General features: G+C 37.6%; 1 protein-coding gene across 3 annotated transcripts in view; it reads left to right on the top strand.

Annotated features, from left to right (window-relative positions):
• GRIA4 (glutamate receptor, ionotropic, AMPA 4) overlaps positions 1-22,675 on the top strand; it is a 673,532-nt gene that overhangs the window by 239,025 nt on the left and 411,832 nt on the right. For all 3 annotated transcript variants that reach the window (XM_010855154.1, XM_010855155.1, XM_010855156.1), the window contains exon 3: positions 14,342-14,581. In XM_010855154.1, coding sequence (XP_010853456.1) covers positions 14,342-14,581 — 240 coding nt within the window. The remainder of the gene's footprint in view (positions 1-14,341; positions 14,582-22,675) is intronic.

Below are 22,675 nucleotides of genomic sequence, written 5' to 3'. Positions count from 1 at the left end.
TTCACTCAAACTCACATCCTTCGAGTCGGTGATGCCATCCATCCAGCCATCTCATCCTCTGTCGTCCCCTTCTCCTCCTGCCTCCAATCCCTCCCAGCATCAGAGTCTTTTCCAATGAGTCAACTCTTCCCATGAGGTGGCCAAAGAACTAGAGTTTCAGCGTAAGCATCATTCCTTCCAAAGAACACCCAGGACTGATTTCCTTTAGAATGGACTGGTTGGATCTCCTTGCTGTCCAAGGGACTCTCAAGAGTCTTCTCCAACACCACAGTTCAAAAGCATCAATTCTTTGGCGCTCAGCTTTCTTCACAGTCCAACTCTCACATCCATACATGGCTACTGGAAAGAAAACATAGCCTTGACTAGATGGACTTTTGTTGGCAAAATAATGTCTCTACTTTTTAATATGCTATCTAGGTTGGTCATAACTTTCCTTCCAAGGAGTAAGCGTCTTTTAATTTCATGGCTGCAATCACCATCTGCAGTGATTTTGGAGCCCCAAAAAATAAAGTTTGACACTGTTTCCACTGTTTCCCCATCTATTTCCCATGAAGTGATGGGTCCAGATGCCATGATCTTCATCTTCTGAATATTGAGCTTTAAGCCAACTTTTTCACTCTCCTCTTCTACTTTCATCAAGAGGCTTTTGAGTTCCTCTTCACTTTCTGCCATAAGGGTGGTGTCATCTGCATATCTGAGGTTATTGATATTTCTCCTGCCAATCTTGATTCCAGGTTGTGCTTCTTCCAGCCCAGCGTTTCTCATGATGTACTCTGCATATAAGTTAAATAAGCAGGGTGACAATATACAGCCTGACGTACTCCTTTCCCTATTTGGAACCAGTCTGTTGTTCCATGTCCAGTTCTAACTGTTGCTTCCTGACCTGCATATGGGTTTCTCAAGAGGCAGGGCAGGTGGTCTGGTATTCCCATCAGCCCAAAATATATCAGGGGTTACGCCAAACGTAAGTTTGGATGAAATTTCTACTTTATACCACAACATCTTAGTAACATATACAGCAAAGACTTACATAATTATTACTAATTCTATAATATAAAGCATACATTGTAAAAACAATTATAAAGCAACACTGACATATCTATATACTACCATGTGTAAAATAGATAGCTTGCAGGAAACTGCTGTAACACAAGGAGATCAGACTGGTGCTCTGTGATGACCTAGAGTGGTGGTGGAGAGGGGTGGATGGGAGGAAGGATCAAGAAGGAGCGGATACATTATAGTTGATTCACGCTGTTGTATGGCAGAAACCAACAAACCATTGTAAAGCAGTTCAGCTCAGTTCAGTCAGTCAGTCGTGTCCGACTCTTTGTGACCACATGGACTGCATTATGCCAGGCCTCCTTGTCCATCACCAACTCCTAGAGTTTACCCCAATTCATCTCCATTGAGTCGGTGATGCCATCCAACCATCTCATCCTCTGTTGTCCCCTTCTCCTCCAGCCTTTAATCTTTCCAAGCCTTGAGTCAGCCCTTCACTTCAGGTGGCCAAATATTGGAGTTTCAGCTTCAACATCAGTCCTTTCAATGAACACTCAGGACTGATCTCCTTTAGTAGGGACTGGTTGGATCTCCTTGCAGTCCAAGGGACTCTCAAGAGCCTTCTCCAACACCACAGTTCAAAAGCATCGATTCTTTGGCACTCAGCTTTCTTTATACTCCAACACTCACATACATACATGACTACTGGAAAAACCATAGCCTTAACTAGATGCACCTTTGCTGGCAAAGTAATGTCTCTGCTTTTGAATATGCTGTCTAGGTTGGTCATAACTTTCCTTCCAAGGAGTAAGCTCCTTTTAATTTCATGGCTGCAATCACCATCTGCAGTGATTTTGGAGCCCAAAATAATCAAGTCTGTCACTGTTTCTATTGTTTCCCCGTCTATTTGCCCTGAAGTAATGGGACCAGATTCCATGATCTTTGTTTTCTGAATGTTGAGCTTTAAGCCAACTTGTTCACTCTCCTCTTACATTTTCATTGAGTGGGCTCTTTAGTTCTTCACTTTCTGCCTAAAGGTGGTGTGATCTGCATATCTAAGATTATTGATATTTCTCCTGGAAATCTTGATTCCAGCTTGTGCTTCATTCACAGTGTTTCTCATGATATACTCTGCTTATAAGTTAAATAACCAGGTTGACAGTATACAGCCTTGAAATATTCCTTTTCCTATTTGGAACCAATCTGTTGTTCCATGCCCAGTTCTAACAGTTGCTTCCTGGCTTGCATACAGATTTCTCAAGAGGCAGGTCAAGTGGTCTGGTATTCCGATCTCTTGAAGAATTTTATGCAGTTTGTTGTGATCCACACAGTTAGAGGCTTTGGCATAGTCAATAAAGCAAAAATAGATGTTTTTCTAGAACTCTATTAAGAAGAGGCAGCAAGAATACACAGAGGAACCATACAAAAAAAAAAAACTCTTCATGACCCAGATAATAACAATGGTGTGATCACTTACCTAGAGCCAGGCATTCTGGAATGTGAAGTCAAGTGGGCCTTAGGAAGCTCACTAAGAACAAAGCTAGTGGAGGTGATGAAATTCCAGTTGAGCTCTTTCAAATCTTTAAAGATGATGCTGTGAAAGTGCTGCACTCAGTATGCCAGCAAATTTGGAAAACTCAGCAGTGGCCATATGGAAATGGTCAGTTTTCTTTCCAATCCCAAAGAAAGGCAGTGCCAAAGAATGCTCAAATTACCACACAATTGCTCTTATCTCACATGCTAGTTAAGTAATGCTCAAAATCCTCCAAGTCATGCTTCAACAATATGTGAACCATGAACTTCCAGATGATCAAGCTGGATTTAGAAAAGATAGAGGAACCAGAGATCAAATTGTCAATATCTGCTGGATCATCAAAAACACAGGAGAGTAAATGTAAAGAAATTATCCTCCAAGCAAAAATAAATTAATTAAATAAAAAGCAATTATAAGTATTACATATCTAAAATGTATATTGACTTTGCAGGCTTATATCCAAAAGACAGAACTGGGGAACTGGAAGCAATAATAATTTAAAAACAAGAGTGGACTGTGCAGCTTTCCTTGAGAGGATTTTAACTAAATGTATGAATGGGAACATGATTTTAAAGACATTGCCAACAAGTTGCATGAAGTTGGAACTAAGACTACCATATAGACCAGGCTATAGCTTTAGTGAAAAAGCGTATTTTTAGTGGCTTGCTAAGAGCTCTTTAAACAAAAAAAAATCATAATGATGGTCTCCCATGAGAATTTTTATACAATTGCCTGCTCTCATGTAAGTTTCCTATACAAAGTTATACACTCTGCATTTTCTAAGAGCCCATAAACTGAGAAATTCATGGATATTGCACATAACTCATGCACACGCACACACAACAGCACCACTATTGCCACCAAATGTACAAACACACTGACGTGCTTGGCAGAGTAATGGCAAATTCGCTTTGGAGAAATGTTTCTCTGAAGCAGGTTTCTGTAAATTCTCACAAACAGACTTTGCTAAAATGAGCTCAGTATGCAAAACTATGTAACTAGAATGTTGACAACTCACCTTGAGCAAGCATTAGAATCCACACAAAGAAGTGTTAAGTTACCAAGGGTTTCAGAAATATCAGATAGAGGCTATGATATGTTTAAAATTTTTAAACACATGAGGAACTACAATATTGAATAATAAAATATATGACAGGAATACAGCTTCTAGGATCAAATGCTTACACATCTCTGTGTTATTCAGATGTAATATGGATATATTTATTAAATTTAGAATTTTACAACCAAGGTGGCAGTGTAGAAGGCCCAATCTTCTGTCTTCCCACAGAGAACAATAATTAGGTAGTTGTCTTCAAATGAAAATAGCTCTTGGAAAGCTCAGGAGCGCACTTACAAAGCTTCAGAAATACCAAAGAGGAAAAATCTTAGTAGCCACACAAAAATGATAGGAAGAAAAATTTCATTTTGTTTTCATCATCCCTGCTCAGTGCCCAAAGGGGGCTCCCAACCTGAGAGGGTTCTCTTGGTCTGGTAAAGCAGAGCAAGGCGAGCGATCAGTTTCCCCAGTCTTTTAGGGAACTGCACCAGGTACCCACTGTGGTTTTACCACATCCAGAGACCAGAGATGCTGAGACATCTAGGAATAATGAAGAAGGGAAGAGGTTACCAATAATAGCCATGTGCAGAAAAGACCTGGGTTTCAGGAGCCTACTTGTCAGAGGATCACAATAGGCTTCATGACTAAGGATCTCAACAGCCGTTAAAGACTTTGCAGACCAGCACAACTTTTATCTGGACCCCAGCAAGCTCGTCTACAGCAGACCCAAGCAGATTTCTCTGCTGAAGAAACCAATTAGAACAACCATCACAGAGTCCCTGTATATTTCATGGCTGAAATTTTTGTCCTCCATATTTTCACATTCACAGATGCCAGTTGCCTGATTCCCTCGCTGCTTTCTTCCTTCCTCTTTTGCCAGACCCAAGGTCTGTACTAGCATTCAGACCCAGCCTCTAAAATTACATTCATGCAGGATGCCAGCCTGGACCCCTGTAGCCAACTCCCACTGCTGTGTGCACACCAATTATTAGCTCCTATAGCTATATAAGTGCCCACTAAAAGCCAAGGTCCCCACACCTGCTGTGGGCCCAGATCTCACCCTGACCTTTCTCACTGGTCTGCACTGCAGTTAGTTACCTACAGCTTGTCCTAGTAGCCAACCACCTGCGCAATCCCTGCCCTGATTCCCATCACCAGCTGCCACCCCATCATGCATGAACTTGCAGTGAGCCCATGCTGTCACATGACTACATGCAAAAAACCTGGGCTTCCAAAACTGCTAGTGTTCTTGCAGCTAGCCCTGGATCCTGCTTCCAGTCTCAGCTCTCACCACTGTATGTGCTTATGCAGCCAGCCAAGGATATGCACACCATTGGTTCTAGCCACCACTGTCACCTTCCCTTGACCCTTGCTACTGGATCTGAAGATGCTGTGAGAACCCCAGCAGCTTTAGTGGCCACTGTGCAATCACACCCACTGCTCTTACTAAGGACCATGCAATTTTCAGTGTCATAGACCCCAGCTGCCTGAGCTGATGAGGGAAACATAACAGCACAAAAGGAACACAGTAAATATCCAGTAACTGACCCCAAGGAAATGATGATCCATGAACTGCCTGACAAAGAATGCAAAATAATTGTCTAAGGGTTCTCAACCACAGGAGAAGACCGATAAACAATTTAAAGAATTCAGGAAAGCAATACCAAGAAATGAGAAGTTAAACAACAACAACAACAAAAATAGAAATAGGAAATATAAAAAGAACTAAATAGGAACCTTGGGGCTCAAAAGTATAATGACTCACTGGAGAACTCAATAGAAAGTTTCAACAACAGGCTCAACCAACAAGAGAAAGAATCAGTGAGCTTGAAGACACACTACTTGTAAATATCTAATTGGAGTAACATTTTTAGAAAAGGAGGAAAGAAAGAAAATGAAGAAAACCTATAAGATTTATGAGATACCATAAGATAAACAATCTATGAATTATGGGATTTCTGGAAGAAGAGAAGAAAATAGAAACTGAAAACTTACTTAAAAAATAATGGTTGAAAATTTCCCAGATCAGGGACAAGATTGGGACATTCAAGATCATTCAAGATCACAGGTCACTAAATTCAACTCGAAGGATTCCTATCCTTTTGCATATTTATTGTATTTTCTCCATTCTTTTTTGATATCTTGAAACGTGTGTACTCTCATTGCTCTCAGTTCTTTTTCAGATAGGTTGCCTATTTTCTTTTCACTAATTCTGTCTTAGAAGTTTTTACCTTGCTCCTCCATCTGTAACATACACTTTTGTCCCTTCATTTTTTTTGGGGGGGGATGGGTAGGATTTTGTTCCTGTCTTAATAGTTGTTTGGCCTGAGGTTTCTAGCAGTGGGATTTTCAGGCAGTTGGGTAGAGCTGAGTCTGTGTGTTGAGAAGTGAACCTCTGGGATACCTCACTCGGATTAACATTCCCTGGGTCCTGACATACCTTGTCACTCCAGCAGTTCAGACTCAGTGCTACCACTTCAGGGGCTCAGGCATGATTTCTGCACTGTAAACTGGGATCCCACAAGTTGTGGAGTGTGGAAAAGCAAACAAAAAAAAAAAAAAGAGAGAGAGAGAAAGAGAAAAGAAAGGAGCATCAACATATATACACTATTATGTATAAGATGGATAGCTGTTGAGAAGTTGCTGTGTAGCACAGGGAGTCCAATATGGCACCCTGTGATGACCTGGAGCAATGAGATGGGGGGAGGGAAGGGAGGCTTTGGAAGGAGGGATGTATGTATACTTATAATATATATATATAGGTATACGTATGTATATTTTGTATTGTTGTATGGCAGAAACCAACACAACATTGTAAAAAAAAAAAATAGAAAAAAGAAAAATAAAAGACTTGAATAGGCATTTCTCTAAAGACAAATTGATACATGAAAAGATGCTCAACATTAGAGAAATCAATCAATCTGGGAAATGCAATCGAAACCACAATGTGATATCACTTCATACCTGTTAGAATGGCTATTATCAATAAGACAAGTGATAATTGTGTAAAAAGTAAAACTGTGAAGATGTGGAGAAAAAGGAACCCTCAAACTTTGTGGGGGGCAGGGAGGATACAAATTGGTATAGCCACTATAAATAACAGCATAGAGGCACCTTAAAAATTAAAATGGTACAACCATATGATTCATCAATGCCACTTTGTGGTATATATCTGAAGGGAATTAAATCACTATCTCAAAGAGATATCTGCACAGCCATGTTAACTGCAGCATTATTGTACATGATTATTATACAGTAACCAATGCAAGGAAACAACCTAAGTGTTCACTATAGGGTGAATAAATAATATAAATATATAATACTTTTATAAAATTTTATGAATTGATGCAACAGTATAATTTTTAGCACCAAACTAAAAGCCAGTATCTTAGATTAGAGTTTCAAATCTCTTCAAGTTTTTTTCTTCTGTAAAGTATAAAATAAAAATTAATTGAACCAAATTACCAGATTACTTAGTACATAAAAATTGACAGTGGACCAATTTGCATGAAAAATCCACTTGATATTACATGAAAATCAAAGGAACAGGAAAGTATGAAATAAGAAACTCACTTAGTAACTCCAAGCTATATGCCAAATTAATAGTACTTACATAAATATATCCAAATCTTGGTGGAACTTTCATGAGGTTAAGGTCCAATCCAGCAATACTTTTATTGAAAGTGAAAGCAAAAGTGAAGGTGCTTTAAATTAAAGAACTTTATTGAGTTCAAACTGAAAATTTCCGTGTTAAATTTGATGTTTCTCATAACTTCCAGGAAAATTATAGCCAGTTATTTTGTCAGAACAAGTTTTCCAGGTTAGTGAATCTACTCAATTAATCAAATTCTAGTTCCTAATGAATATAGAATTAGAACTGAATAGTCTTTCTTGGTAGAATTTCTTTATAAACCTTAATGCAAACATTCATGAAAATAATTGGTATTTGTTATACAGAATCTGAATACTTGGTTTTCAATGAACTGTGGCATTTTACTCTCTAACCCTTTTGTGCTCCTATTAAACACTAGAACTACTTAAATTGATACACAAATATAGAAAATTTGTGTTCATAAGATCAGCCACTTACTAATTGCCTCATATATACTCTTAAGATGATAGACTTACATGCATGCTCATTTGCTCAGTGCTGTTCGACTCTTTGAGAACTCTTGCACTGTGGACCACCAGGCTTATCTGTCCATAGCTTGTTCAGGGAAAGAATACTGGAGTGGATTACCATTTTCTACTCCAGGGGATCTTTTTGACACAGGGATCAACCCGTCCACATCTCTTGCGTTTCCTGCATTGGCAGGTGGATTGTTTACCACTGAGCCACTTGGGAAGTCCAGTCTTATGTATATTATCTCATATGATCCTTGACATTTCATATATTCATTGATGTGGTTGTTCAGTTGCTCAGTCGTGCCTGACTATTTGCAACCCCATGGACTACAACATGCCAGGCTTACCTGTCCTTCACTATCTCCTGGAGCTTGCTCAAACTCATGTCCATGGAATCAGTGATACCATCCAACCATCTCATCCTCTGTCACCCACTGCTACACCTGTCTTCTATATTTCACAACATTAGGGTCTTTTCTAATGAGTCAACTCTTCACATCACGTGGCCAAAGTACTGGAGCTTCAGTTTCAGCATCAGTACTTCCACTGAGGATTCAGGACTGATTTCCTTTAGGATTGACTGGTTTGATCTCCATGCAGTCCAAGGGACTGTCAAGAGACTTCAACCACAGTTCAAAAGCATGAATTCTAGGTGCTCAGCTTTCTTTATGGTTGAAATCTCACATCCATGTATGACTTCTGGGAAAAACATAGCCTTGACTAGATGAACCTTTGCTGCAAAGTAATGTCTTTGCTATTCAATACACTGTCTAGATTTGTCACATCATTTCTTTTAAGAAGCAAGGGTCCTTTAAATTCATGGCTGCAGTCACCATCTGCAGTGATTTTGGAGCCCAAGAAAATAAAGCCTCTAATTGTTTCCATTGTTTTCCCATCTATTTGTCATGAAGTGATGGGACTGGATGCCATGATCTTAGTTTTTTGAATGTTGAGTTTTAAGCCAGACATTTTAACTCTTGTCTTTCACCTTCATCAAGAGGCTCTTTAGTTCCCCTTTGCTTTCTGCCATAAGAGTGGTGTCATATTCATATCTGAGGTTACTGATATTTCTCCATGCAATCTTGATTCCAGCTTGTGCTTCATCCAGCCCAGAATTTTACATGATATACTCTTCATATAAGTTAAATAACCAGAGTGACAATATACAGCCTTAGCATACTCCTTTCCCAATTTGGAACCAGTCTGTTGTTCCTGTCCAGTTCTAACTGTTGCTTCTTAACCTGCGTACAGGTTTCTCAGGAGGCAGGTAAGGTTGCCTGATAGACCCATTTCTTTAAGATTTTTCCATAGTCTGTTGTGATCTACACAGTCAAAGGTTTTAGTGTAGTCAATGAAACAGAAATAAATGTTTTCCTGGAATTCTCTTGACTTTTCTATGATCCAACTGATGTTGGAAATTTGGACTCTGGTTACTCTCCCTTTCTAAATGCACCTTGAACATATGAAAGTTCTCGGTTCACATACTTTTGAAGGCTAGCTAGAAGAATTTTGAGCATTACTTTGCTAGCATGTGAAATGAAAGCAATTGTGCGGTAGTCTGAACATTTTTTGACATTGCCCTTCTTTGGGACTGGAATGAAAACTGACCTGTTTCTGTCCTGTGGCCAGTGCTGAGTTTTCCAAATTCCCTGGCATACTGAATGCAGCACATCCACAGCATTATCTTTTTAGGATTTATTTTTATTTATTTTTTTATTTTTTAACTTTACAATATTGTATTGGTTTTGCCATATATCAACATGAATCTGCCACAGGTATACACGTGTTCCGTATCCTGAGCCCTCCTCCCTCCTCCTTCCCCGTCCCATCCCTCTGGGTCGTCCCAGTGCACCAGCCCTAAGCATCCAGTATCATGCATCCAACCTGGACTGGCGACTCATTTCATATATGATATTATACATGTTTCAATGCTATTCTCCCAGATCATCCCACCCTCTCCCTCTCCCACAGAGTCCAATAGACTGTTCTATACACCAGTGTCTCTTTTGCTGTCTCGTATACAGGGTTATTGTTACCAACTTTCTAAATTCCATATATATGCATTAGTATACTGTATTGGTGTTTTTATTTCTGGCTTACTTCACTCTGCATAATAGGCTCCAGTTTCATCCACCTCATTAGAACTGATTCAAATGTATTCTTTTTAATGGCTGAGTAATACTCCATTGTGTATATGTACCACAGCTTTCTTATCCATTCATCTGCTGATGGACATCTAGGTTGTTTCCATGTCCTGGCTATTATAAACAGTGCTGCGATGAATAGTGGGGTACATGTGTCTCTTTCAATTCTGGTTTCCTCAGTGTGTATGCCCAGCAGTAGGATTGCTAGGTCATAAGGCAGTTCTATTTCCAGTTTTTTAAGGAATCTCCACACTGTTCTCCATAGTGGCTATACTAGTTTGCATTCCAACCAACAGTGTAAGAGGGTTCCCTTTTCTCTACACCCTCTCCAGTATTAATTGCTTGTAGACTTTTGGATTGCAGCCATTCTGACTGGCGTGAAATGGTACCTCATAGTGGTTTTGATTTGCATTTCTCTGATAATGAGTGATGTTGAGCATCTTTTCATGTGTTTGTTAGCCATCTGTATGTTTTCATTGGAGAAATGTCTACTTAGTTCTTTGGCCCATTTTTCGGTTGGGTCATTTATTTTTCTGAAATTGAGCTGTAGGAGTTGCTTATATATTTTTGAGATTAGTTGTTTGTCCATTGCTTCATTTGCTATTATTTTCTCCCATTCTGAAGGCTATCTTTTCACCTTGCTTATAGTTCCCTTTGTTGTGCAGAAGCTTTTAAGCTTAATTAGGTCCCATTTGTTTATGTTTGCTTTTATTTCCAATATTCTGGGAGGTGGGTCATAGAGGATCCTGCTGTGATGTATGTCGGAGAGATATATCAAGCTACCAATGGTATTTTTCACAGAGCTAGAACAAATAATTTCACAATTTGTATGGAAATACAAAAAACACAAAAATCAAATAGCCAAAGTCATCCTGAGAAAGAAGAATGGAACTGGAGGAGTCAACCTGCCTAACTTCAGGCTCTACTACAAAGCCACAGTCATCAAGACAGTATGGTACTGGCACAAAGACAGAAAAATAGATCAATGGAACAAAATAGAAAGCCCAGAGATAAATCCACGCACCTATGGACACCTTATCTTTGACAAAGGAGGCAAGAATATACAATGGATTAAAGACAATCTCTTTAGCAAGTGGTGCTGGGAAAACTGGTCAACCACTTGTAAAAGAATGAAACTAGAACACTTTCTAACACCATACACAGAAATAAACTCAAAATGGATTAAAGATCTAAACGTAAGACCAGAAACTATAAAGCTTTTTAGGATTTAAATAGCTCAGCTGGAATTCCATCACCACCACCAGCTTTTTTTGTAGTAATCCTTCCTAAGGCCCACTTGACTTCACACCCCAAAATATCTGGCTCTAGGTGAGTGATCACACCATTGTGGTTATCTGGTCTTTATGGTCTTTTCTGCATAGCTCTTCTGTGTATCCTTGCCACCTCTTCTTAATATCTTCTACTTCTGTTAGGTCCATACCGTTTCGGTCCTTTATTGTGCCCATCTTGCTTTAAATGTTCCCTTGGTATCTCTAATTTTCTTGAAGAGCTCTCTAGTCTTTCCTATTCTACTTTTTCCCTTTATTTATTTGCATTTATCATTTAGGAAGACTTTCTTATCTCTCCTTCCTATTCTTCGGAACTCTATATTCAGATGGGTATATCTTTCCATTTCTCCTCTGTCTCTTGTCTAGGTCACTTCTCCATTTCCTGGGTCCTTTTGCACAGAACAAATTGTTTGCACCCTCCAAGAGTCACTGGTGGGTCTGTGATTTGATTTTAAACACAATTGTGCACCTCCTACTGTCTTGTCTCAGCTTCTCCTTTGCCCTTGGAGTGGGGTATCTTATTTTGGTGGGATCCAAAAATTTCCAATCAATGGTTGTTCAGCATTAGTTGCAATTCTGGTGTTTTTACAGGAGAAGATGAGCATAACTCCTTCTACTCCACCATCTTATTCGTCCCAACTATATTGATAGTTGAGACGAATAAGAATAAGGAATTTAGCCTAGGTTAGGATTAGTACAAGATGACACCACTCTTATGGCAGAAAGTGAAGAGGAACTAAAGAGTCTCTTGATGAAGAGACACTTGTTTCTTGGAAGAAAATCTATTACAAACCTGGATAGTGCATTAAAAGTCAAAAACATTACTTTGCTCACAAAGTTTTTAATAGTTCAAGCTACAGTTTTCCCAGTAGTTATGTACAGATGTGAAAGTTGAACCATAAAGAAGGCTGAGCACTGAAGAACTGATGACTTAGAACTGTTGGGGAAGACTCTTGAGAGTCCCTTGGACTGCAAGGAGATCAAATCTTAGTCAATTCTAAAGGAAATAAACTCTGAATATTCACTAGAAAGACTGATGCTAATGCTAAAGCTCCAGTACTTTGGCCACCTGATGTGAAGAGCTGACTCCTTAGAAAAAAATCTGATGCTGGGAAAGATTGAAGGCAGGAGTAGAAGGGGACGACAGGGGACCACATGGTTGGATTGCATCACTGACTCAATGGACATGAATTTGAATGAACTCCAGGAGATGTGGAGGACAGGGAAGCCTCGTGTGCTGCAGTCCATGGGGTTGCAATTGGTCAGACATGACTGAGTTACTGAATAATAACAAACTGGTTATAAGTAAAAACACTATGGTTTGAATTTATTTGCAAAGTTTGCAGTCTTTCCCCTATATCAATGTCAGTTCTATCTTAGTCTTACTTAGATGAACATAGACTGTGGTCCCTTAGTTGGGCTTTAATTTTTGTGAAACATGCATGTATCTCTTGGAGAACATCATCTAAAGAAAATCAATAGCACTTTTATTTTAATTGTTGCTCTCCTCTGATTTAATTAAATTTCTTAGTCTCTATCCCCAATTTCAAGACACAAATAGAAAAGAACAAAATAAAAATTTCCAGATTTTATTAACTTTTCTTATATAATTATTCTTCATAATTTCCTAAATCCCAGATATAGAACATAGATACAAATGTTATCAGGATTGCTATTTTTTTCAAGAGCCTATTACTGCAAGTTTCTTATGTTTCACAAGGAACTATTCTACTATCCAACATTCTAGGCTTCTTAATGAATTTATCAGTTAAATTTGTAACTAAATCTTTCCATAACTAAAAAAGTTCTTAAACTAGCTATATAAACCCAGAAGAAATAGGTCTTTAGCCATATGAGGTTAACTGTAAGAATTTGGAATTCAAACATTCTTGATTTACTGTATATACAAGAAAGAGTATCCTTTAATGCAGGTCTGTATCCATTAAGTTTTAATTTAAAACTCATCCAAGTTTGAAATCAGTCATGTCAAAAGAGGGATCAGAATATGATTTTGCAAGAATCTTGAGAAAAGTTTTTTTGTTTTTGTTTTTCTCTTTATGAATTGGCCTTCTTGTCCTTGTGACAACTGGGAGCATGGGAAAGAAAGGTCAAGACTAGGCTGTGTACATGTTTACCTGAAGTTCTTTTAAATACTTCAGGGAAACTTGGTTCCATTGGGTTTGAGAATTGCTTCCACCTAGAAGCTACACGGTAGCTCAGTTGGTGAAGAATCTGCCTGCAATGCAGGAGACCCCGGTCCTATTCCTGGGTTGGGAAGATCCCCTGGAGAAGGGACAGGCTACCCACTCCAGTATTCTTGGGCTTCCCTGGTGTCTCAGATGGTTAAAGAATCTGCCTACAGTGTGGGTAGACCTAGGTTTTATCCCTGGGTTAGAAAGATACCCTGGAGGAGGGCATGGCAACCCACTCCAGAATTCCTGCCTGGAGAATCCCCATAGAAAGAGGAGCCCTGGTGGATGGCAGTCCATGAGGTCACACACGACTGAGTGGCTAAGCATGCACATGCTCAGAAGCTACACAACTGGCCACAATTCCACTAACCCTCTAGGATAGCACAGTAGTTATTTCTCATATAGAATAAACTCTTGTTTTCAAATGTAAATCAAGAGAACTCTAAAGTTGTGGTAAAAACTGAAACCTACCTTGCAAAAGAGAAAAAAAAGTAACAATTTAGACTAAGTAGCAAATGCAATCTAATTCAAAATAGAAAAGACAAATAAATGCATATAGTTTAAGAAGGACAGCACTGAGGTAATTTAAATGCTCCTCCAATTAATAATCAGACATTTTCAAGTATAATATCATATTTTTGCATATAATACAAAATACAGAGAAAAATTTGCATTTGTCATACTTAAAAATTTCTAGCATAGGATTTGTCACATTATCATGGAGAACTATATATTATTTTATTTTAGTCAAATTTTCCTTAATTTAATTTGGTTTCTTGAGTAAACCTCTTGTTATCTTGTTCACTGCAGGGCATTGAGTACAGCCTCAAGAGTTCATTAATTATTTCTATGACTGATTGCACAGTTCACTTTTTCTCTTTCCTCATATTATATTCCTGACATATCAATGATTCAGATTTTTTTTTCATAAACTGTAGATGTGGAGTCAACAATTTTAAAGTGTGCTAATAGTTTTTCTTCTTCTTCTTCTATTTTAGTCTGTTCCCAGTATTCCAGAGGAGTATTTGCCATTTTTGGACTCTATGATAAGAGGTCAGTACATACCTTGACCTCATTCTGCAGCGCCTTGCATATCTCCCTCATCACACCAAGTTTTCCTACTGAGGGGGAGAGCCAGTTTGTGCTGCAGCTAAGGCCTTCCTTAAGAGGAGCCCTTTTGAGTCTGCTGGATCACTATGAATGGAACTGTTTTGTATTCCTGTATGACACAGACAGGGGTAAGTTGAAATTCCACATCTACGTAAGTAAAACTCTAACTTTCAGTTTAAATTGCTTTGTATCATTTGTGTGATTTAGCAATATATTTTGATCCCTAATATGGCTTAAATGAGAAAATGGTCAATATGAATTCTTACTGTTTTTATCTTGATTCTGGGGAAAATTTTCTAATTAAATGAACTTCAAACTTACAAGGTCACTCAAGCAATGTCTGCTCTGTTACTTAGTTGAAATTTTAATATATATATATATATATATATATATTAATTTCCATGATGATATTTCAGGTGTAGTCATAAAATAAGTGTTTTTTTTTTTACCTCAAATGCATATCCTTTAATATTTCAGAAGATTTTAAAACAGTATCAGGTTGAGTTAATTCTGTAATCGAAGGGTCATGACAATGAGAATAAAGATTTTGTGGTAAGGCCTCTGCTTGCTGGCAACCTTTCACTTTATCTTTTCCTATAAGTCTATATAGATTAATAAGTGATAAAATATGATCCTTGTATTGGATAAATAAGATAGATAACATCAAATGGGGAACACCTGTGGCAGATTTATGTTGATGTATGGCAAAACCAATACAATATTGTAAAGTAATTAGCCTCCAATTAAAATAAATAAATTTATATTTAAGAAATTATGGCAATACATACAATTTTGTACAATGTTGAAATATTTTGACTTTATTTGGAGATATATCTTAAAGAATTCCAATTCTTGCTCAGTTTTGCTCTGTATTTGGTGACCAAAATCATAGCAATATATTATGTTTCAAAACAAACGTCAGGGAAGCATGGACAAAACATAGGGTTTTGTCCAGTCCTTTTTCCTTAAAGCATAAGATTTATAAGCAAAGAAGAAGTTATAGCAAAAGTTCAACCAGGCAACATTTTAGGAACATGCTTGAGTAAGTCTGTCTGTAAAATGAATTTAAAATAAATGTAAAGATAATAAACAAGCAAAATAAGTCATTTTAATATATAATTATCTTCAAATTCCAAATATTCAGAATATTATATTCAGAGATGAAAATTCATTAAATGAATTTATTTCTCATTAAAATTTGCATATTTAATGATATTTAATTTACACACCAATGATAGCCCTTTGCTTAAATTGGCATTCTTGGTAAACTTACCATTTGGAAACAAGCTCAGAAAATTTAATATCATCAGTGTATTTTCTTCAGAATAGTAGCATACCCTAATTCTCACTTGGAAATTTGGGAGCATATCTATATTTCATGATGTCATTTTCCAATAACTGGCAATTCAAAGCATCCTAGAGGATGAATTACAGACTAAAAAATTACCACTTTGTTCATTTCTAACTTTTAGAATTATCCTTAAGCAAAAGGACACTGAAAATGGAATCATAATGCAAATGAAAACAACTATGAGATACTACTATATATCTATCAGAATGGCCAAAATTCAGAGCACTGACAACATCAAAAGATGATTAGGACATGGAGAAACAGGAACTCCCCTTCACTGTTGGTGGGAACACAAAGTGGTATAGCTATTTTGGAAGACAATTTGACGATTCCTTACAAAATTAAATTTATTCCTATTATACGATCCAGCAGCCATGATCCTTAATATTTTCATCCAAATCACAGAAAAATCTTCACACAGATGTTTATAACAGTTTTATTCATATTAGCCACAACTTAGAAGCAACCAAGATGCCCTTCAGTAGGGGAAGAGAAGATTAAACTGTGGTTGCTGTTCAGTCATTAAGTCATGTTGGACTTTGAGACCCCATGGACTGCAGCATGCCAGGCTTCCCTGTCCTCCACTATCTCCCAGAGTGCTCAAATTCATGTGCATTGAGTCAGTGATGCCATCCAACCATCTGATCCTCTGTCACCCCCTCTCCTCCTGCCCTTAATCTTTCCCAGCATCAGAGTCTTTTCCAATGAGTCAGCTCTTTGCATCAGGTGGCCAAAGTACTAGAGCTTCAGCTTCAGTATCAGTTCTTCCAATGAATATTCAAGGCTGATTTCCTTTAGGATTGACTGGTTTGATCTCCTTGCTGTCCAAGGAATTCTCAAGAGTCTTCTCCAGCATCTCAGTTTGAAAGGATCAATTCTTCAGCATTCAGTTGTCTTTACGGTCCAACTTTTCACATCTGTACATGACTACTGGAAAAACCATAGCTTTGACTTATATGGACCTTTGTCCAAAAAGTGATGTATCTAATTTTTAATATGCTGTTTAGGTTTGACATAGCTTTTCCTCCAAAAAGCAAGTGTCTTTTAACTTTTTGGCTACACGTCACCATCCACAGTGATTTTGGAGTCCAAGAAACTAAAATCTGTCACTGTTTCCACCTTTTCCCCATTTATTTGCCATGAAGTGATGGAACTGGATGCCATGATCTTGCTTTTTGAATATTGAGCTTTAAGAAGGTTTTTTCACTCTGCTCTTTCACACTCATCAAGAGACTCTTTAGTTCCTCTTCACTTTCTGCCATTGGAGTGGTGTCATCTGCATACCTCACGTTGCTGATATTTCTCCCAGCATTCTTGATTCCAGCTTGTCATTCATTCAGCCTGGCATTTCACATGATGTACTCTGCATATAAGTTAAGTAAGCAGGGTGACCCTATACAGCCTTGTCATACTCCTTTCCCAATTTTGAAACAGCTTGTTGTTCTATGTCTGGTTCTAACTCTTGCTCCTTGACCTGCAAACAGGTTTCTCAGGAGACAGGTAAGGTCGCTTGATATTCCCATCTCTTAAAGAATTGTCCACAGTTTGTTTTGATCCACACAGTCGAAGGCTTCTACATAGTCAATGAAGCAGATGTTTTTCTAGAATTTCCTTGCTTTTTCTAAGATCTGACGGATGTTGGCAATTTGATTTTAGGTGTTTAAAAGCTGAATCATGATGTTAAGAAATATATACTAGAATATGGATGAGATGGCTCTTTCTGTGGTTTGTTATGACACAGCTCAGTTTGCCACTATGGGCAGAGTTGCTCTGTGAAATACCATAAGGAACTGTCTTGCTTCTTTCTTTGCCTTGTGCAAACTAGTCTCTGGCAAGTAGAGAGTTCTAGGCATTCATGCATCAACCTCCCCTCCCAATAAGGATTAAAACAGTACTGAAAGTGAAAGTGTTAGTGATTCAGACCTGTCCAACTCTTTACGACCCCCTGAACTGTAACACACCGGGCTTCTCTGTTGAGGGAATTCTCCAAACAAGAATACTGGAGTGGGTAGCCATTCCTTTTTCCAGGGGATCTTCCCCATCCAGGGATGAAACTCACATCTCGTATGTCTGATTTGGGTTGTTCTATTGTGGAAACCAACGTGACTTCTCAGTCACTCAGTCCTGTCTGACTCTTTGTGACCCCATGGACTGTAGTGTACTAGGCTACATGGGATTTTTCCCAGCAGGATTTTTGGAATGGATTGCTATTTCCTTTTACAGGGGATCTTTCCAACCCAGGAATTGAACTTACATCTCCCGTGTCTCCTGCACTGGCCGGTGGATTCTTTACCACTGAGCCATCTGGGAACACAACATTGTAAATCAATTATCCTTCAGTTCAGTTCAGTTCAGTTCAGTCACTCAGTCATGTCCGACTCTTTGTGATCCCATGAATCTCAGCACACCAGGCCTCCCTGTCTATCACCATCTCCCAGAGTTCACTCAAACTCACGTCCATCCAGTCGGTGATGCCATCCAGCCATCTCATCCTCTGTCGTCCCCTTCTCCTCCTGCCCCCAATCCCTCCCAGCATCAGAGTCTTTCCAATGAGTCAACTCTTCACATGAGGTGGCCAAAGTACTGGAGTTTCAGCTTTAGCATCATTCTTTTCAAAGTACACCCAGGGCTGATCTCCTTCAGAATGGACTGATTGGATCTCCTTGCAGTCCAAGGGACTCTCAAGAGTCTTCTCCAACACCACAGTTCAAAGGCATCAATTCTTCGGCACCCAGCTTTCTTCACAGTCCAACTCTCACATCCATACATGACCACTGGAAAAACCATAGCCCTGACTAGACAGAACTTGATGGCAAAGTAATGTCTCTGCTTTTGAATATGCTATATAGGTTAGTCATAACTTTTCTTCCAAGGAGTAAGTGTCTTTTAATTTCATGGCTGCAGTCATCATCTGCAGTGATTTTGGAGCCCAAGAAAATAAAGTCTGACACTGTTTCCCCATCTATTTCCCATGAAGTGATGGGACCAGATGCCATGATCTTAGTTTTCTGAATGTTCAGCTTTTAGCCAACTTTTTCACTCTCTTCTTTCACCTTCATCAAGAGGCTTTTGAGTTCCTCTTCACTTTCTGCCAGAAGGGTGGTGTCATCTGCATATCTGAGGTTATTGATATTTCTCCCAGCAATCTTAATTCCAGCTTCTTCTTCTTCCAACCCAGCATTTCTCATGATGTACTCTGTATAGAAGTTAAATAAGCAGAGTGACAATATACAGCCTTGACATACTCCTTTTCCTATTTGGAACCAGTCTGTTGTTCCATATCCAGTTCTAACTGTTGCTTCCTGACCTGCATATAGGTTTCTCAAGAGGCAGGTCAGGTGATCTTGTATTCTCATCTCTTTCAGAATTTTTCACAGTTTATTGTGATCCACACAGTAAAGGCTTTGGCATAGTCAATAAAGCAGAAATAGATGCTTTTTTGGAACTCTCTTGCTTTTTTGATGATGCAGAGAATGTTGGCAATTTGATCTCTGGTTCCTCTGCCTTTTCTAAAACCAGCTTGAACATCTGGAAGTTCACAGTTCACGTCCTTCAATTAATAAATAAATAAATATAAAAAATTTTGCTTTGCTTTTGCACCTGTTTATACTTTTTAGGATACTCACTTCTGAATAACAATTCAGATCCTCCAATCTTAAACCACCTCCCATTTTTTTACCATGAGATCACTCTAATGTAAGCAGATAATACTTGGTTATTTAAAGCTTCTTTTTCCTGGTTAAATATCAGCCTTCAAAGGATTAAATTCATCATGGTACAAGCACTATTTCTTCTAATAAGCGTCTTGAAATCATTTACCTACTTATTAGCTTGCTGAACAAAAGGCCTCCTTTTTTTTGTCATCACCCAGTAATTGAACTGGTTTGCTTCTAACCAACTGATGCAAGTCACTGTCTAGAATCTCTAGTTTCTCTCCGGTAACTTACTTTGGGATGAATAGCTAGTCATTTGAACTGAATTCCATTATAGTAACTGAGCGCTTCCAAGGTGGTTCGAATGGTAAAGAGTCTGCCTGCCAATGCAGAAGCTGCAGGAGACATGGGTTTGATCCCTGGGTCTGGAAGATCCTCTGGAAGAGGAAATAGCTTCACACTCCAGTATTCTTGCTTAGATAACCCCATGAACAGAGGAGCCTGTCAGGGTACAGTTATGGGATACAGAGCTGGACATGACTGAGTGACTGAGCACACACACACACACACATAGTAACTCAACCTAACTTCCAAGTATACACCTTTGTTCTACGTGGTAATTACATGAATAAAAAATAACATGTTTCTTATGTTCAGTTGGTTCACACTGCCATGATATTAACATTTTTATCAATATTCTAAGTCTTACTCAAGCACTTGTAAAGGACAAGAATAATTTTCTCCACTTTGAAATTATTATACTCATTTTATGATTTTAGGATCACAAGCCCAACTTAACTCCTCTTAGATACAGTGTTGAAAATTATGCCTCATTATCACCAACTGAAGTATGAACCTCAGTTATGAAAGTGTGATTAACTTCTATCATAAACATAGTTGGCTAAGAGTCATCTATATTTTTACATCATTAAGAAAGGAACGTTCACACATCAACATTAGAGACCAGAATTGAAAAAAATAATAATAATGCACAAAACCAAATGTAAAGAAATAAGGTAGCATGGTATACTTTAGTACTTTTATCTAATCCTCTACTGTCATTATGAACTACTCAGCAAAACATTTCATCTATTAAAAGTAACTGCCTTAATATGATCCTGAATTTCTCTATGAACTTGAGTGAACCGTAACTTTCTTTATTTCTTTTTAATTTATTTATTTTAATTGGAGGCTAATTTACTTTACAACATTATAGTGGTTTTGCCATACATTGACATGAATCAGCCATGGGTGTACATGTGTTCTTCATCCTGAACCACATTCCCACCTCCCTCCCCATCCCATAACTTTCTGATGCCTCATAAATTCTTATTTTGCAATAATTTATTTCATTGATCCACTGAGTTATTTCTTAAGTTGTCATCACTTATTCTATTCTTTCCTTTGAAATGGTGTGGGAAAGAATTAAGATAATAGATGGCGTAAGTGATCTCTTTACCAGTTGATGACTACTTCCTTCTGTTCATTTGACTGACTCTCAAAGAAGGAAAAAAAAAAAAAAACTGTTCATTTATTTATGGGTTCAATGTATCTATTTATCCATTTAGCATTCAATAAACCTTTCTTGTTCAGATTTCATCAGGTAATTTGATAAGTATTAACAATGCAACAATGAACAAGACACTGCTGAAAATATACTCTTGCTATGACTTCATTAGGAAATAGTACACAGCATTCTACTTGACAACTAGAAACTTGCCTTAGATTCATAGCTTAGTGTTTTTACAATTTTAAATTGGAACACAATTACTTTCCATAAAAAATCATTGCCTTTTAAGGAAAAAACACTATGAAACATCATTTAAACACAAACTTTGATAAGATTTTTGTGTTAATAAATATGACATTATTAAGTTCTTTAAATTATGGCTTATGTACCTACCTGAGAAACTGAATCTTACATTTTATCTTTAATTGATTAATTTAAATGGTTAATTTGCCTAAAAGCTACCATATTGGAAAAAACAGCATATCTAACCAATGAGCTCATTTATAATAATTTATTTCACTTTGAGTGAAATTTCCAAATCTCTTTTTGATTCATATTTTATTGTGTAAGAAAAGAACTTAGAGAACATCCTGTGCATAATCTTTTTATAGTAATTTTCACACTGCAATGTGTATACATTTACATATCTTTTCTTCCTTTAGAAATGAAAGTTCTCCAGTTGTTGTTAAACCTTTTTATATCTATACCTTTCATGTTTAGCATAGTAATCCCTGTTAGGCATACTATAAATATTGAATACATGAATTAATCAAGTGAAGTCATTGGCAATAAGTATCAAATAATTTTAGAACTCTAAAAACTAATCATGTAACTCATTTTTTATTAAAGGGTTTCCTATGTGGCTCAGCAGTAAAGAATCCACCGTCAAGTCAGGTGACCAAGGTTGAATCCCTGAGTCAGAAAGATCCCCTAGAGAAGGAAGTGGCAACCCACTCCAGTATTGTTGCCTAGAGAATCCCATGGACAAAGGAGTCTAGTGGGCTTCTGTTCATGGGATCAGGTACCATATTTTAATGGACCAGATAGTTCATAGAATAGTCAAAATGAAAAATCCTCTTGTAGGAATGGTACTTGAATTGAATGAAATTTTATTATCATGAAGAAACATCAAGAAGGCTGAAAAATAATGTTCTTAATTTACATATATTAAATATTTTTAAAAATTTTGAATAGCATTTTCAGTAATATAAAATCTTGAATTTTTTTTCAGATTTCCTTGAGTGAAAAAGACACATTAATTTAAATATTTACAAAATAAGTAATGGTTAATCTTCAATAAACCTTTTCAAAATAAATATTTTTACCTGTGTCTGTTGCCCAAAATTTTAAGTATTTATGATGTGTTTAAGGCTATTTCTAACACCACTGATAATGAGGTGAATTTATGATCAATGGAAAAAAGAAGAAACATAAACCTCACATTTTTTTTTCAATTCCAATGAACACTGTTCATATTTTTCATAAGCATTCTGATGGCCAGCAACTTTGATCTCATGTCTAACCTAAGCAATGGCTGACACGGACCTTATTTTATTTAATCTTGGTTCACTTTAAAGTTTCATGCTCAGTGTTTTACCTACATCAGTACTTTCCAGGCTATTGGTGTTGTTTCACAGGTTACTAAACATCTTTTATCTGGTATCTTAATAAATATTATAGCTTTAGGTAAATTATGTGCAGGAGAGAT

The sequence above is a fragment of the Bison bison genome, unplaced genomic scaffold (assembly GCF_000754665.1).
Source record: "Bison bison bison isolate TAMUID 2011002044 unplaced genomic scaffold, Bison_UMD1.0 scf7180017864355, whole genome shotgun sequence".
Classification (NCBI taxonomy): domain Eukaryota; kingdom Metazoa; phylum Chordata; class Mammalia; order Artiodactyla; family Bovidae; genus Bison; species Bison bison.
The sequence above is the reverse complement of the archived record's forward strand: the minus strand, read 5'-3'. Positions and strand labels throughout refer to the sequence as shown.